Source organism: Muscardinus avellanarius (genome assembly GCF_963383645.1).
Source record: "Muscardinus avellanarius genome assembly, chromosome: 8".
In the NCBI taxonomy this organism is placed as follows: Eukaryota; Metazoa; Chordata; class Mammalia; order Rodentia; family Gliridae; genus Muscardinus; species Muscardinus avellanarius.
Genome location: NC_137794.1, coordinates 6,905,504 through 6,923,042, shown reverse-complemented (window position 1 = coordinate 6,923,042; position 17,539 = coordinate 6,905,504). Strand labels below are relative to the sequence as shown.

At 38.5% G+C, this 17,539-nt stretch overlaps 1 protein-coding gene across 1 annotated transcript in view; it reads left to right on the top strand.

Moving 5' to 3' along the window:
* The window catches only part of PTCHD4 (patched domain containing 4), a gene marked incomplete at both ends in the record, with an annotated part of 192,496 nt that extends 176,003 nt beyond the window's left edge, over positions 1 to 16,493 (top strand). Inside the window, one exon of the mRNA XM_080700055.1 lies at positions 14,860 to 16,493. Within this exon, the coding sequence (XP_080556181.1) occupies positions 14,860 to 16,493 (1,634 nt within the window). The remainder of the gene's footprint in view (positions 1 to 14,859) is intronic.
* Between the last annotated feature and the right edge of the window lie 1,046 nt (positions 16,494 to 17,539).

Sequence of the window (17,539 nt, the reverse complement as noted above, 5' to 3'; positions counted from 1 at the left end):
AAAAAGGAATAAGATTTATCATAAGAGGGCAATGAGTGTCCTGATGTTCTACCATAATTGTCATTTCTGTTGAAAACTTCCAGAACAAATCTCAGAAGTGTAGTGTAGGACACTGTGAGCATTTAGCTAAGGCCACAAATGAGTGTTCACCCATAAATTAATAAATGATGGGTAATATTGATTATTTAATTTGTGCCAAGGGCTGTGGTAAATACTTTATGCAAACTATCTCATCTACCACTCCTGGCAGCTCTGTGAGATTGATGCTTGCATCTGTTCTACATGTGAGGAAACTTCTCTGGAGAGGTGTCTTGTTGAAGGCTCGCCAGTTAGGAAGCAATGCAACAAGGATTTAAATCTGGACTTAAGTACGAGAGTCTGAGCTTCACTAGGTGGTTTACTGCCCCATGCCTTTATTCTCAATTTTCTGCCTTTGGGAATTAATACCAAACATCTTATGTCGGTATAAACAACTTCTCTTTATAAACGTATAGGACAATGAAGACAAGCTCACTGAATGACTACACGGAGAAGATCGTGGGGCACTCTGGTATGAAGAGAGCTTGAGAAATCTGTACTTACCAGAGACACCTTCAAGTGGTAACACTCCATCTCTTCTGAGAGGGCCCTCTGGCAGGTGTGCCCTGCTCCACAAACTGGAAGAGCTCAGGCTGCCCAGGGCTCAGCCTTGTTCCCCTCTGGGACTGTCTCTAGTTTGCTCTGAGCTGTAGACTAATTTAAGAGACTGGAAAAACTCCCTCCCTTTCACCATTCTTCCCAGGGGAAATAAAAAAAGAAAAGAACAAATCTGTCAGTTTATCAGTTTATTCTGAATAAGAACACACACACATAAATACCTCTTGGTTGAATCTAGTAAACTAAAACTCTTTATTAATCAGCATTTTTTCCCAATTAACTTCTAAGAACAACAAAAAAGCCAAATTCCAAAGCAATCGCAGAAGAAAACTTTGGGGTTTTTTTGTTTGTTTTATGGTTTTTTTTTTTTTTTTTTTTTTTTTTTTTTTTTTTTTTTTTTTTTTTTTTTTTGGTGGTACTGAGGTTCCCGGAAGCCCTTCTACCTCCGGGCTACACTCCCATACCTATTTTATACTTTTTATTTGGAAACAGGGCCTCTTAAGCCAGTGCAGCTGGCGCGATCCTCCTGTCTCCACCTCCCAAGCGCGGGAATTACAAGCCTGCGTCACCACGCCCGGCCAAAAGAAAATTTGAAATTCTGCTTTAAGTCTGGTTCACATTTAACCCAGACTACGACACTTTTCCAATTATACTCAACAACAGTTAACATTTATGGGAGCAGTGAGATGCACTACGTATCTGTGCTAACAGACCACTGTGCGGTTTCCCTTCACACAGAACTCTTTGAAGCAGGTACTGTTATTCTCTTTCTTAACAGGTCAGCAAATAGAGCCACGGAGCAGTTCATTTGCTCTGGGCCACAGATCTAAGAGATGATAGTGAAAAAACTTAAGCCCACAGAGCCCAGCACACTGTATTGCCTCCTGATTATGGATGCATAATAAAATGACGACTTCAAACTCTATCACTCAACAAATAGTAAAACAGCCAACATTCACGGGATGCTTCTGTGTACCAGGAACTGTTCTAAGAACATTACAAAACTACCATCTCATTTCATATTCATAGCAACCTTTTCGATTTTTCCAGAAGAGGAAACTAAGGCTCTTCAAAATTGAACTAATTCTCCCAGGTACATACAGTGATGCAAAAGGTATTAAGACTTATTTAAGCGCTTAACCCCAGAATGTATCCTGTTAATTGCTAGGCATATAGCTTTTATTATTATTATTATTATTATTATTATTATTATTATTATTATTCAGGACTGGATACAGAAGAAGGATACAGGTCTAAGATATTTTAGAAAGATCTTCTCCAATAAAGTTAACCAACCAATAAAAGCAGAATCAAAAAGGAAGTTCTGGTTGATTAATTTAATGACTGTTCAGATGATCAGAGCTGTCCCATTCCTGCGCTTTCTGGTTAATTGAGTTTCTACTGGCTTCGGGCCATTCTGTTCAGAAAGAATTCCAGGCATGGAATGTTTTTTTTATTTTATCCTCATTGGAAAGAAAGTCAGTGAAACATCTAGGGATGCCCCTGGAAGACCTGCCCTTTGAAGCAGTATGCTTTTTACTAACATCTGTCTGGCCACTCTGAAGTTTTTCTCTTGAATGATATTTAATGAAAATTGAAACTGTGCATAATTTAAAATTGCTAAGTAAGACTCCTTTCATTTCAAATGTATTTCTTAATGATTGAATCAGACATTTTAAAAGCATTCTCCAGCTCTTGGAATTACAGAAATCCTAAGTCATCATCCATTTTACTCTTTATAGCATAAAAGATCCACAAAGCTTGCAATTAATGAACTGTTAAAGTCAGACATATGGATGTGACATGGTTTTCAAATGGGACAAATAGGAGCTATTAAACTTCAAAGTGATGGCATTTTACCTTATCTTCTTAGTGGGAAGCACTCAGGAAATAACCTTCAAATGAATTAATTAAATCTTCTAATCAATCTTTGTTCTTTAAATATCTTTACCTCGATAAATGCTAAGATTATCTTCATTTTCACTCTTTTATAAGTTCTTTTTTACTATTTTCCTCCTTAATGGGATCCTTTATTCTAGGTCTTTAGTTTTTAATGTGTGTGTTTGTGTTTAGTCTATAAGCTACCCTCCCATGCCTTCTGAAGGTTGTATGATTGTCTGCCAGACTCCCAAGTCTTCCATTCATTGCTCTGTCCTGTCTAAAGCAATGAAATTCTAGTTCCATGTGGCTCCTTTGGGCCTCTCCCATAATGATATCCATGTTACCTTTCTCTTGGAATATCTTCCCACTTCTCATACGCCCAACTGGCATTCTCTTCTCAGTAAGAACACAACTAAAATCTTAGCCCAACATGAAGCCGTCCCTTCTACTTGTGGTATGATTGGTACATTCAAATCTTCCTGGACTTACCTATCACCAGATGCTCCTGCTAGAACTCCGGTATGCAAAGGTTGTATTCAAAGCTTATGAAATAGTCTTAATATATTGCATTTTCCAAAAACAGTTGTCAAAAATGTCAATGCCCTTCAGCCAAAGACTACCAGAAATACTACTGTAATTGCATAAAATTAGGTGAATTGATTCATTGCAATGAGGGAAAACCCACACCCCTGAGAACCACACAGCATTTTAGGAAGACTTTAGAATAGGCTTATTACACGATTCTTTCAAGTGCTACATGATTTGGAAAAGGAGTCCAGGGAGCATGAATGGTTACCATCAAGAAGAGAGAATAGTTCTAGGATTAGTTATCTTAATAATCCTTATAACTAGGAGAGAATCCCAGGGCAAGAGTAAACAAATGCGTAAAGAAGCAGCAATCACCCCTCCCGCTCTTGATGAGAGGATGTTTGGAGCGCTTTAAGCTTGGGACATTGTTTGTTCGTATTTGCAGTCAGTAGTGATGATGGAATGGTTTTGTCTCAGTCCATCCGGATCACAGAGTGGCCTGGTCTGATGCTGTTTTGTGAGACTTCTGTGGTCAACAGGACAATGCTCAGCCCAGCCATATGGAGCAGACTGTCCTAGCAACACCAGGGCTCACTTGACTGTGCCCAGTGATCAGGAAGTGCTCCTTTTTTTCTCAAAAATAAGAACTTGGAAGACCTGACGAGTACTGAGGAGGAAGTGAAAAGTTACAGGTGGTGCATTTGGAACAGGGAAAGGGAGAGGACAAGACAGCAAGCGTCACATGCTGGCTCCGCAGTGGTGCTTCACAGAGCTGGGAAGAGAGCCCCAGGGACCCCAAAGCCAGCTCAGCTGTGCTAGTCAGGGTATCAGTACCCAAGCTGCATTCTGAAGCTGGTGGTCCAGGTCTGGTGGCTTACTGTGGGCCAATCACAGGTAGCCACTTATCCAACATTCATTCAACAACTTAGTAAGATCTTGTATCAAAATAAAAAATAAAATGGGAGTGGGATTATAGTTAAGAGGTAGAATGCTTCTGGATTCAATTTCCAGTACCATAAAAATTATATATGTTCATATAACATGTATTCATATATATATATATATACACACACATATATACATATATATACATATATATATATATATATATATATATATATACATCACATCCATTCTGAAAACCTGTTCTATTGTTTTCTTATATTAGGGAGATAATATAATCTCTTGACCTCCTAATTGCCGTGGACTTGCTGTCTCTTCATTTTTGTAATGATTCCCTTGTTCTGCTCTGACTCCCCCTCTAATCTGAGTCCTAGCACCTCATTCTGTACTAGGATGTGGACATTTCTTGGCAGTCACTTCGTGCTTACGGACAGCATGCAGCTAAACCTGCCCTGATTGCACAGCACCTTCAAGAGTTCCAGGTGAAACCATTGCCTATACCCCTGGCAATAGCAGTGTGGAGGATTCCTGTTTGTGCCCTATTTCCTTGGGGGCTATATAAGCACCAGAAAGTAAAAGCTTTGGACATTTTTTATAAACTGAGCAACACTGTAGGACTTGATTAATGACCCATTTTTTCTAAATGAGACCTACTGAAAAGCAGTTAGTCTACCAGCCACACTGATCACCACCTCAAGGTCAGACACCGTGAAGATTAGAAAAGAAATGTACAAGCACCAAGTGCTGTGTGTATGTGTCCCTATCACTCTGAACTTCATGATGATGTGAGATTACAATGCACCAATAAAAGTATATTTAAAAAAGAAAATATCTGCAAAACTTATCATATCCTTGGTAGCAGGAGTACCTGAGGGACCCATTTCTGCCCTGCTAAATTGCAACTTAAAACAAGTTCCTTCATTTCATACCCCATTTACTGTTTGACATTCATAATGCTGAATTAGCCAAATTAATGAATTATATGCTAATTTCCCAATTGGGCATCATTAACATCGATCACCACCTGGACCACAGAACCATTCGGTAACAGCAAGTCTCCTTCTTATTAAAATGAGGCAAATTATATCTATTTCTCAACATTTTTTGTGATCAATACAGGGCAGTTAATAATAAATATTGGAAGAACTAAATAAAAATACTACTTTATTTTATACCTTTTTTTGTGGTACTGGGGTGGAACCCAGAGGCTTTCTATGTCCTTCTCATGTCCTGTTGAGAGCTTAGCATGTTCAAATGAAGAGGGAGACCCACCTGCATGTCTCCTTAAGGCAAATGCAAAGAATTCTAATTATACAGATTAAAAAGAACTTGAAACTCACAGAGGGTGCTTATTAAAGCAATATATCAAAGAAAAAACGATATAATGGAGTCGGTTACAATTAGTTACAATTCAAGTTGATCCTTATTAAAACTGTTTTATCCTAAGAAAATTATGTCTTTGGAAAAAAATTCTTAAAAAACTATTTTCTCCTAAGAATATATTTCTCCGAAAGAAAATTCATGAGTTTTGGAGAGACTGGTTTTGAGATAAAAATGGCCTCTGTAAAAAATGTAGTAGATTTGTAGGAGAACAACACTGTTTTGAAAATCTTCACTATGAGTCTATCCGTGTCTCCAGAGAGTTTTCCTACAGCAATATGAGGTGCAGTCTCCACATGGAAGTTTATACTGGAAAAGTAGAGGCATGTAGAGAGACATTGTTTTATTTTTAACTTTTTTATTGGTGCACTGTATTCATACATCATAATGGGATAAAAAAAAAAACTTGTGCAGACATACATGCACACATCGCCCAGTTATCCCCTACCCAATCCCCACCCCGTCCCCTCCCATCCCTCCTTCCCATGCTTGGCTTAGTGGTTGACTTTAATATGTTTAAGTATATCGTGTGCTTTAGAGAGTTTCCTTCTTCCCCCCTCCCCATCCCCTCATTTAGGTTGTCTTGTTTGCTCCTCTATAAGATTTTCTTTTTCATCTGGAGTTCCTCCTCTGACCCATTTCTCCTTAGCTTTCACATATTAGGAAAAGCATCCGATTTCTTATTTTTTGTGACTGACTAATCTCACTTAGCAGAATGTCCTCCAGTTCCATCCATTTCCCTGAAAATGATGTAATTGAGTTTTTTTTTGATGGCTGAGTAAAATTCCATTGTGTACATACCCCACAGTTTTGTAATCCATTCATCTGTTGATGGACATCTTGGCTGGTTCCACAGTTTGGCTATGGTGAATTGTGCAGCTATGAACATAGATACACACGCATCAGTTTGGTAGTTTGGGTTCCTTTCTTTTGGGGAGATACCCAGAAGTGGTATTGCTGGATCAAATGGTAGATTTGTTCTCATTCTTCTGAGGACCCTCCATACTGTTTTCCAAAGTGGTTGCATTAATTTGCAATCCCAACAACGTCTTAGAGTTCCCACTTCTCCACATCCTCGCCAGCATCTGTTTTTGTTTGTGTTTTGAATTATTGCCATTCTAGCTGGAGTTAGGTGAAATCTCAGGATAATTTTGATTTGCATCTTAGACATTTTAAATGTGAATTGGAACTGATTCTCAGAGAAGGTCCATCTTAAGAATTTGTTTTTATTTGTTGGAGAATAATTGTTTGAAGCTCTGATGGAATTTTAGCTACTTCTATGTATTTCTCATCTCACATGGGACTGAAAACAGTTTTTGTTAATAATAATTTTAATGCATTTAAATATTTGCTCTAATAGACTTTCACCACCACTACGAGAAAAAATAACTCACATGATACTCTTTTTTTTTTTTTTTTTTTTTTTTTGGTGGTACTGGGGGTGGAACCCAGAGGTTTTCTACCTCCAGGCTATACTCCCAGACCTTTTTTTTATATTTTATTTGGAAACAGGGTCTCACTAAGTTGTTGAGAGCCTCACTAAGTAGCTGAGGCTGGCTTCGAACCCGTGTGATCCTCCTTTCTCAGCCTCCCAAGCGCGGGGATTACAAGCGTGCGCCACCACGCCCGGCTGATATTCATTTTTTTTTTTTAATGTCTCAAATAGTTCTTGTGAATAGCAGAATTCTAAATCATTGTAAACAATGTGTGTTAACAAACTGGCCTGTAATGTTTACCATGTTATCATATAATGCTTTCACGTAGAAAGAGGTCTCCCCAGTAATAGTCCTTAAAAGTTTAAAAAATTTAATACACATATGTGATATATGTATATAAAAATATTTTGAGGCTGCTCATGGTGGTGCACACTTGTAATCCCAGCATTTGGGAGGCTGAGCCAGGAGGATCAGAGTTCGTGACCAGCCTCAGCTACTTAGTAAGGCCCTCTGAAATTTAGTGAAACCCTGTTTCAAAATAAAGATCAAGAAATAGGGTTGGGGGTGTAGCTCAACGGTAGAATATCCCTGGGCTCCATCCCTAGTACCACAAAAAATATTTTTTTTACTTAATATTATATTTTTATGAGAGGTATAACAAAGAGAGGAAAAAGAGAAAAGAGGAGAGATGGGGAGGAAGAAAGAAGAGAGGAAAGAATAGACAGAGAAAAACAAGGAGATTGAGAGCCTGTTTTTATATCTCTCCATCCTTGAATATTTCTTGCTGTTTCTTCTTTATCTCTTTCATTCCTGAAAATTCTCTTTAATAAAACGTCTTTAATAAAACGTTGCCAAAGGAAATATCAGTTATCCAGTAAGTAGTGCCCCAAGTGGGTTACTTGTTATATTATTCTAATATAGTTTGCAATAACTAATCTATTGCAAGAAAAACATTATCAAAGTTTGGCAAGCATCTTTTGATACATTAAATAAAATGTAAAGCTGGGCGTGGTGGCGCACGCTTGTAATCCCCGCGCTTGGGAGGCGGAGACAGAAGGATCGCTCTGGTTCGGAGCCAGCCTCGCTGGCTTAAGAGACCCTATTTCCAAATAAAAATAATATAAAATAGGTCTGAGAGCATAACCCGGAGGTATAAGGGCTTCCAGGAACCTCAGTACCACCAAAAATAAAAATAAATAAATAAATAAATAAATAAATAAATAAATAAATGTAAATTTTAGATAATTTTAAAACCTGCTGAACCAATAAGCTAATGTTTGCTGGGAGAAAAATAATCAAAATTACGTCAAAGCCTTGAATGGAGTTGCTCCTAAAACAAGTTGTGGCCATAGGTGAGGATTGAGAGTTTTTGTGGAAAAAATGAGATGGACACAAGAAATAGCCGGCACTGTGGTACCAGGAGTATTATAGTTCAGGGCATCATGTGATGGGGTAACTCACACATATATGTTGGATCTGTGCATCTTCATCTGAGATGATGGGGCCACTAGTGTCTTTTGGGCAGATACCAGTATCTTGGTTTTGAGAGTGGTATTTGAATTGGCATAAGACTTTCAGAGTAAATGTAAAACAATAAAGAATGAGACATTATTAGAAAACCTAACAGAGCCTGGCACAGTGATGCACAGCTGTAATCTTGGTGCTTGGGAGACTAAAACAAGGAGGATCACAGGTCTTAGGACAGTGTGCAGTAACTTAGCAAGACCTTGTTTCAAAATAATAAATAAAATAGGAATGTAGGTGTGGTACAGAGGTAGAACTCCCTACGTTCAATCCCCAGTAATAAAAAAAAAAGAAGGAAGGAAGGAAGGAAGGAAGGAAGGAAGGAAGGAAAGAAGGAAGGAAGGAAGGAAGGAAGGAAGGAAGGAGGGAAGAATTAGAACCAAAATGAAATCAGGAGACAAAATTCAGTAGAGTTCAGAAAGCATGCTTTCTGTGGTTGGATGGCCTACCTGCTAGAGCAGCAAAAATAATCCCAAATCCAAAATTTACCTCAATGAGAACATGGTTCTGGATGGATGGAAGGATGGATAATGGATAGATAGATACAAGTTTATATCTTTTCCAACTTTTCAAAGAAATTTTACCCTGATTTTGTCATCAGAAAAAGAGGTGATTATATGTGCACGTGTGTGCACACACACGTGTATATGCTATTTCTTTTCTTTTGACAAAACTCAAAATTCTCAGTTAAGGAGAATTTTACCCCAGACAAAATTTGGCAGTATATATGGTTATGCTACTGGGATCTAGTGGGTAGAGGCCAGGATTGATCTAGACTTCCGTCCTACGCAATAGTCCTAAATAACAAAGAATTATCCAGCCCAAAATGTCAAGAGTGCCAAGGATGGTAAACCCTGGAATTAACAAACAAAGGTTTCATAAAGTTCTTACTTCCCCCATACAATTAATTTTAGTTATTTTTTATAATTATATTGGTACCTTGTAATTATACACCATACTTAGGTATAGAGTGATAGGTATATACATTATACATGCACATAACATTTGGTATCTTTTCCTCCAAATTCCACCCTTTCCCCATAAATATCATTGGGATTATTATTGATAATTCCATACGTGTGCATAGCATCATTTAAACTGTTGCCTTCGCCGGGACACGCTTGTAATCCTCATGCTTGGGAGGTAGAGACAGGAGGATTTAGCAGGTTCGAAGCCAGCCGCGCTGGCTTAAGAGACCCTGTTTCCAAAAAATAATTTTTTTTAAGTATAAAATAGGCCTGGGAGTGTAGCCTGGAAGTAGAAGGGCTTCCAGGAACACCAATACCACCAAAAATAAATAAATAAATAAATAAACAAACAAACTGTTACCTTCATTACAACTCTATTGCCCTCCTCCAGTCTCCAAACCCCCTCCATTGCTCCACTGGAGTCTCTACACCTTTGTCTAAGGTCTCTTGTTTCCGATTTCTCTCTATCTTCCACATATGAGAGAAAACATATAATTATTTGCTTTCTGACACTGGCTAGCCTCGCTTCACATAATAGTATTAAGTTTTATCCATAGTTTTGCAAATGACATACTTTTGTTCCTTATGGCTAAGTGAGATTCCATTGTGTACATATACCACAGTTTCCGATCCTTTCATCTGTTGATGGACACCTAGACTGGTTTCGTAAGTTGGCTGTTGTGGACTGTGCTGCTATACACACGGGCATACGGATGAGAGTCCCTATTTCTCTTTATCTTTCCCATATTTGTTATTATTCGTGCCCTTGGTGATGGAAATTCTAGCTGGAATTAGGTGGAATCTTAGTGTACTTTTCATTTGCATTTTTCTGATTGCTAATGATGTTGAACAGTTTTCATGTACTTATTGGCCATTTGTATTTCTTCTCTTGAGAAATGATTCTTCAGTTCCATTTCCCTTTTTTTTTTTTTTTTTGGTTGGGTCTTTTTTGTAGTGTTAAGTTTTCTTAAGTTCCAAGATACTAGTTCTAAGTTCTAAGATATTAGTCCTAGTACTAAGATATTAGTCATCTATAAGAGGAGTAGCTGGCAAAGATCTTCTCCCATTCTATAGACTCTGTTTAGACTTGTGATATTTCCTTTACTTCATAGAAGCTTTTTAATTTGATAACATTCCATTTATTAATTCTTATTTTAATTCCTAAGCATTGAGGTACTTATTCAGAAAATTTCTACCAGTACCTATATTTTGGAGTGTTGATCTTATGCCTTCTTTTAGTAATTGCAAAGATTATGATCTAATTTACATGTAAGTATAAAAATTAAAATAATTTCTAGCATTTAAAAAGGCTTTTTATACAAATTTACAAAGTAAACAACTTATTTTTATATTTTACATACTATAGCTTATGATTAAATTACATTAGAAGTAATACCTGCCCCCAAACAAAATCAGTTTGACATATTCTATTCTTACTTCAGGCACTTGCTTATTTTTAAAGAAGTACTGATTCTTTTGTTATAAGTGGCAATATATTTTCCCATAGGTATACCAATTTTTTTGAGGTTCTGGGGCATTCTACCTCTTAGCTACACTCCCTGCCTTGAGTTGCAAAGGGCCTCACTAAGTAGCTTAGGCTATCCTCAAACACAATCCTCCTGTCTCAGCCTCCCAAATGTTGGGATTACAAGCGTGTGCCAGTACACCCGGTTAGATATATTTTTTATTTTAAAAGCAGTTTCCTTAAAAACTATGATCTACGTCTCAGAATTATACAAGTGAAAAATCACCTGGACTGACAGATACTGAAAAAGACTACACTTCTTGTAATTAGTGCTTTTATTGTTTAATATCTTATATATTGGCTAGAAAATATACTTTGTACCCATCTAAATCAAGAACTGTAATTGATTTTATTCAATAAGAGGCTCCTGAGCATGTTCCAACACCTATTATTTATCAGGGATTCTACATAGGGTGTACATAACATAACATGTATTCCTTGTCTTGGGAGAATTTGTGTCTAACCAAAAGTTAGAACATATCCTGAGAAAGACATTTTGTTCCCAGAGCAAAATAGCTGTGGGTGAAAAAGAGTAAATAATTAGTACAATAAGAAGGAACAGAAAAAATCAATATGTCTGGGACCATCCGAGATGGCTTCTTGACAAAGATGAGAATTAGACTGACTAGTAGGGATCAGTGAATCCAACCAACAATAAGGGGAAAAGTACTGCACAAAGGAAGAAGTAGCATAAACAAAGCCTTCAAGGTTAGACCGAGCATGTCCGTGGGGCAGTGGAAAGACAGGCTGAGCTGAAGTAGGTCATGAATTTGAACTGCTGGAATGGAACCAGAATACAGAGAAAATCAAGTGAGTGAATGTCACTGGAAGACCCCGTATGATATCTGAGCCCATGATTAAAACATGCCATGTTTGGAGATCACGTTTTCAGACTCCATCACACTTAAAACGCTGACTCATCCTAACGTAGTTTAACGTCCTGCTCCCACACATACAGACCATGTACCACATAGAGCAAACATCTGTCCTGCAAAATGTACATAATATTTCATGGAAGTGACCATCAGCAAGGACAAGACAAATTTAGCCATAGTGCCAGGTAGCCTTTTCTCCAAGGTTACAGCAAACATAGCAGGAGAGAGCAGGAGTCCTCATTTCCAAATAGAGGTGTTCTAATAGAGAATTGTTTCAATTCCCTTAATCATTGTCCTAATATTTCATTATTTCCAGGGAATAAGAGATATAGTATTCTGCTTGGTCAAGGGGTCTTACAGAAGATAGAAAAAACAGTCATTGTTCTTTGTTAAGAGTCATTAGATTTAATTCAATACACATGTATCAAGTTCATAACTAAATGCAAGAAGCAATACATAATTGCCTCAAAAAAAACCCACTTGCCAAATTTTACCGAACTGTAGTTACTTATGAGACAGTATTTCTTAAACCCCCATAAAAGAGGTTTTAGTAAATGTCAATGCACCTACAAAACATTGTTGGTTAGGAATAGATTCAGCTGTATATAACATATGGTAGCTTAGTCAAAAGGAGATTTAGTTTTTCTTTTTTTTTTTTTCTTGTTTTGGACTAGTGGTTGAATCAGAGTGAGCTATATCCCCTACCCCTATTTCATTTTCTTTTTTTTTTTTTAAACAGGATCTCATTAAGTTGCTGAAGATTTAGTTGGTAAGATTGTCTTTGAGTCTGAAATTCTAATGTCTCAGCTTCCAAAGTACTGACATTACAGATGTGTGGCACCATGCCAATACCCAAAGGAATTTAGTTTGCTTAAAAAAAAATTTCAAAGGAAGGTAGGCTAGGGATCTTATTGGTGACTCCATGATATAGTTTAGAGAAAAGTACATCCTGGTTTCTGATAAACATTCTCAAATGACTTTAGTTACATTGCATCTTCCAGGACCTTTAGTTGAAAAGCAAACTAGAAGTAAATCTTTTAATTACATACATAAACATAAAGGACAGGAATTATGAAGGTCAAGTAGTAAACTCTACCAGCCTCACAAACTCAGAGCGATTGTGAAAAACTCCAGCTGTTGTAATATTATTGTTACAGCATTACAGAGGGAATTGAGTATGTAACACAAAATCTGATATCTAGATGGATCAAGGTTCATCTTCCAGGTTTTCATGAACTAGGTCATGTTTTGCCTTCAAGCTGCATCACTGTCTAATGGATGTCTTGGAGAACAGCCCAAGCACAGCTTGTATTCACTCATGGAAAAGGTTGGTTTGGGGAGGGGGGCTATTCTTACAAGGGCAAGAGTAATTTATGAAGATTTTCACTCACTCAAAAAGTTACCAATTGATAAATTGTGGATCACAATCGACAGATCCAGTTTGGGGTAGTGGAGGACTAAATGAAAAATGTGGAGAGGGTATAAGACCTTTTTTGCTTTCTCTGCTGTTTTATTCTTTTAGCATTAAGAAAGAAATGACATCATAAGAGCTGCCAAATTCCTGATAATAAGTATTTAAGAGAATCTGGCACATAGTGGGTATTCAAGTATTTGTCAAACCTTTTGCCTCTTTATCTTTAACAACTGGTTCTAGAAGTTAATTTTAAAAAGTGTTATTGGCAATCAAGTATAAAAGCAACAATAAATGCTGGTGGTGATGTGGGGAAATGGGAACTGTGACACACTGTTGGTGGGGATTATAAATCAGTACAACTACTATGGAAATCAGTATCGAGGTGCCTTAAAAGACAACAAATGGAACCACCATACAACCCAACTCTCTCACTCCTCGGTATCTTTCCAAAACAATTAAGGTTAGAATACTCTAGTAATACACACATGGCCGTGTTTATAGCAGGATAATATAGGATAGCTAAATTATGCATCAGCAGATGAATGAATAAAGAAACGGTGGTAATAACACACAATGGAGTTTTACTCAGCCATAAAGAAGAATAAAATGATGCCATTTGCAGTAAAATGGGTGGAATTAGAGGATATAATGCTAAGTGAGATCAGCCGAGGGGCACATGCCTTCTCTCATATATGGAAATCAGAGAGAAAATAGAAAGGAAAAGGCACTGCAGATAAATAAGGAGACAGGTCACTAGTCTGGTGGAAAATGATGTGAAGAGAGAGGGAGACGGGGGAACAGGAGGCTTAAGGATGGAAATGGACCGAGCAACGCTATGTTCATACATGAAGGTACCAGTACCAATCTTACTGACATGTACAAGAAGGCGGAGGGGAAACGGGGCGGGTTGTGGCAAGAAACACACCAGTTATGTGTGCACAAATAAATGTGTCGCTTAGAATCTCACTGTAATTTATAATTAGAATACTCTAACAAGATGACTTCTTTAAAAAAGAAGCCTTTTTCCCACACACTTAAATAAAACAAGGGTATTAGTTGGCATCCACTCTGTGGAAACAAAAGCTGGTGAGGGAGCCTGAGGAAGTGTTTGCTGCAATCTCCTGCCCTGAAGGTCTCGCCTTTTCTTTAATATGACCTGCCCCCCCCCACAAAAAAGTTTACTTACATCCAATGTTAATTAATCAAATTTATATAAATTGGTTTCTATACTTTTTGTCCACTAAGCCAGTTATCAGCATTAAAATCAATTTCAATCCATTTTAAGTGTTTAACATAACCTAATAATTTTTTGTATAAGTATATAAATCTTTTTTTTACATAGAGGCTAAGAACCATAAGTGAGTTGACCAAGCACTTGGATTTATGTTCAAGATGCATAAATAACAGCCCCATGCGCTAGACTTACGATTCATGTGAGAAGATGATATGTGTGCAGGAGGCAATGATCCCATGATAGCATAACGTTTTGTCTACCACTTGTCAGGTTAAAAGAACAAGCAGTGGATGTTTTATTTTACCTAGATAATAAATCTGGGCTTCACTAAAGTGGAAATAAGAACTAAACACATCCTGTGTGTAACTCAGACTTTGAGATGTGCTAAGAGGATCATAACACTGTGGAGATGAGAGTTTGTACTGTTGAGCACAGATAATCTATAAGGAACTCACTTGAACCACAGGGGAAAATAAAAACAACTCTTCTTTTTCTTTTCTTTGTTTTTTTTGTTTTGTTTTTTGTTTTGCTTTGCTTTGTTTTGTTTTACATTAGGTCATGGAACTAAAGGAGTATTTGAACTTCTCTCTGGATGGCGGAGAACCAAAGAGAATTTACCCTTCAAGGACAGGGTGGCAGACGCCTACTCTGATGTGATGGTCAGCTACACCATGACCAGCTCCCTGTACTTTATCACCTTTGGCTTGGGCGCCAGTCCATTCACAAACATAGAGGCCGTCAAGGTCTTTTCTCAGAACATGTGCATCTCTATTCTGTTGAACTACTTCTACATTTTCTCTTTCTTTGGCTCCTGCTTGGTCTTCGCTGGCCAACTAGAACAAAACCGTTACCACAGCATCTTTTGCTGTAAGATCCCTTCTGCGGAATACCTGGACCGCAAACCCGTGTGGTTCCAGACAGTGATGAGCGATGGGCACCAGCAGACATCCCATCATGAGACAAACCCCTATCAGCACCACTTCATTCAGCACTTTCTCCGTGAGCATTACAATGAGTGGATCACCAATATCTACGTGAAGCCATTTGTGGTCATCCTCTATCTCATCTACGCTTCCTTCTCCTTCATGGGGTGCTTGCAGATCAGTGATGGAGCCAACATCATCAATCTACTAGCCAGTGACTCCCCAAGCGTTTCCTATGCCATGGTTCAACAAAAATACTTCAGCAACTATAGCCCCGTGATAGGTTTCTATGTCTATGAGCCCCTCGAGTACTGGAACGGCAGCGTCCAGGAGGACCTACGGAGACTCTGCAGTGGGTTTACTGCAGTGTCCTGGGTGGAGCAGTACTACCAGTTTCTGAAAGTCAGCAACATCAGTGCCAATAACAAGAGCGACTTCATCAGCGTCCTACAAAGCTCGTTTTTGAAAAAGCCTGAATTCCAGCATTTCCGAAATGACATCATCTTCTCCAAGGCAGGGGACGAAAACAACATCATTGCTTCCCGCTTGTATCTGGTGGCCAGGACTAGTAGGGATAAGCAGAAGGAAGTCATAGAAGTGCTGGAGAAGCTGAGGCCCCTGTCCCTCTCCAGGAGCATCCGATTCATTGTGTTCAACCCGTCCTTTGTTTTCACGGACCACTACAGTTTGTCCGTCACGGTGCCTGTTCTGATTGCAGGCTTTGGTGTTCTCCTGGTGTTAATCCTGACTTTTTTCCTAGTGATCCACCCTCTGGGAAATTTCTGGCTAATTCTTAGCGTCACCTCAATTGAGCTGGGTGTTCTGGGGTTGATGACGTTGTGGAATGTCGACATGGACTGCATTTCTATCCTGTGCCTTATCTATACTTTAAATTTCGCCATTGACCACTGTGCACCACTGCTTTACACATTTGTACTAGCAACTGAGCACACCCGAACACAATGTATAAAAAACTCCCTGCAAGAGCACGGGACAGCCATTTTGCAAAATATTACTTCTTTTCTTATTGGGTTGGTCCCCCTCCTATTTGTGCCTTCAAACCTGACCTTCACACTGTTCAAATGCTTGCTGCTCACCGGGGGTTGCACACTTCTGCACTGTTTTGTTATTTTACCTGTGTTCCTAACCTTTTTCCCTCCTTCCAAAAAGCACCACAAGAAAAAGAAACGGGCCAAACGAAAGGAGAGAGAGGAAATCGAATGCATAGAAATTCAAGAGAACCCTGATCATGTGACCACAGTCTGAGGGGGTCTAGACGGATGGATTGTTTGTTTATTTATTTTTTCTTTTCCAATATTGCACAACGATGCAGGGCAAGTAGAGCTCAGACCTCAGCTGCTTGGGCTGGCCAGCGGTAACAAGGCAAGTCAGATCCACAAGTCACGACCCAGCCAAGTGTCTGCTTCTTGGGAAAAGAGGGACTAAGAAAAGGTCGGGGTGGGGGGAGTTCTTTGCAAACTTGTTCTCCATGAGAGATAAATTTCCAGACATGATCCTAGAATCATTCCAAGGAATGAACGCATCCATGACGTGTTAAGAAGGAAGGCCAAATGAACCACCTGCTTCTAAAACGGAGATGCTTAGGAGAGATGTGAAGACAGGTGGTTTCTAGAAAGAGAAAAAGACAAGATATGTCAAAATCGCTGTGTCACTTTTCAAGTTTGTTTCTTGAACAGGTTGGTCAAAGGAAACCTATGCACTTGGGAAGCACATATTTAATCTCGTCTAAACCAAAGGACTTCCCAATCCATTTTGTGTGTACATATATATGTATATATGCGATATATACATATACCTGGATTCGTCTTTAGCGTGCATTGATTTTTGTGTAGAGGAAGGTGCCCATTTGCAGATAGGCTGGCCTCTCTCTAGAAAGTCAGATCATCAGCTTTAGCCAAATACACACGTAGACTTGTTAATGGCCATTCAAAATATATAGACTTATTGATGACTATTTCAAATCAACTCGAATGTCTAGGCAGCAAGAGCATTACTCAACTGTGTGATAAGCAAAATCATTTACATAGCTGTAAATCCACCAGATTCTCCATGTCATGTTGTCAGTCATAGAGACAGTCGCTTTGGATTACTTAGCAAAACAAAACAAAATAAAAAAAAAAACACAAAAAGGCATTTGAGTTAATTACTACATGGAAAATGCTCAAAATCTCCTGTTAGGGCTAAGTAGTAGATATGGCTTCTCCCTGGCCTTTAAGAGTTCTCTGGATTTGGAAAGCTGATACGACTGCTTTCAGAGAGCTTACCCACCTGCAAATGAGTACGTCACACAT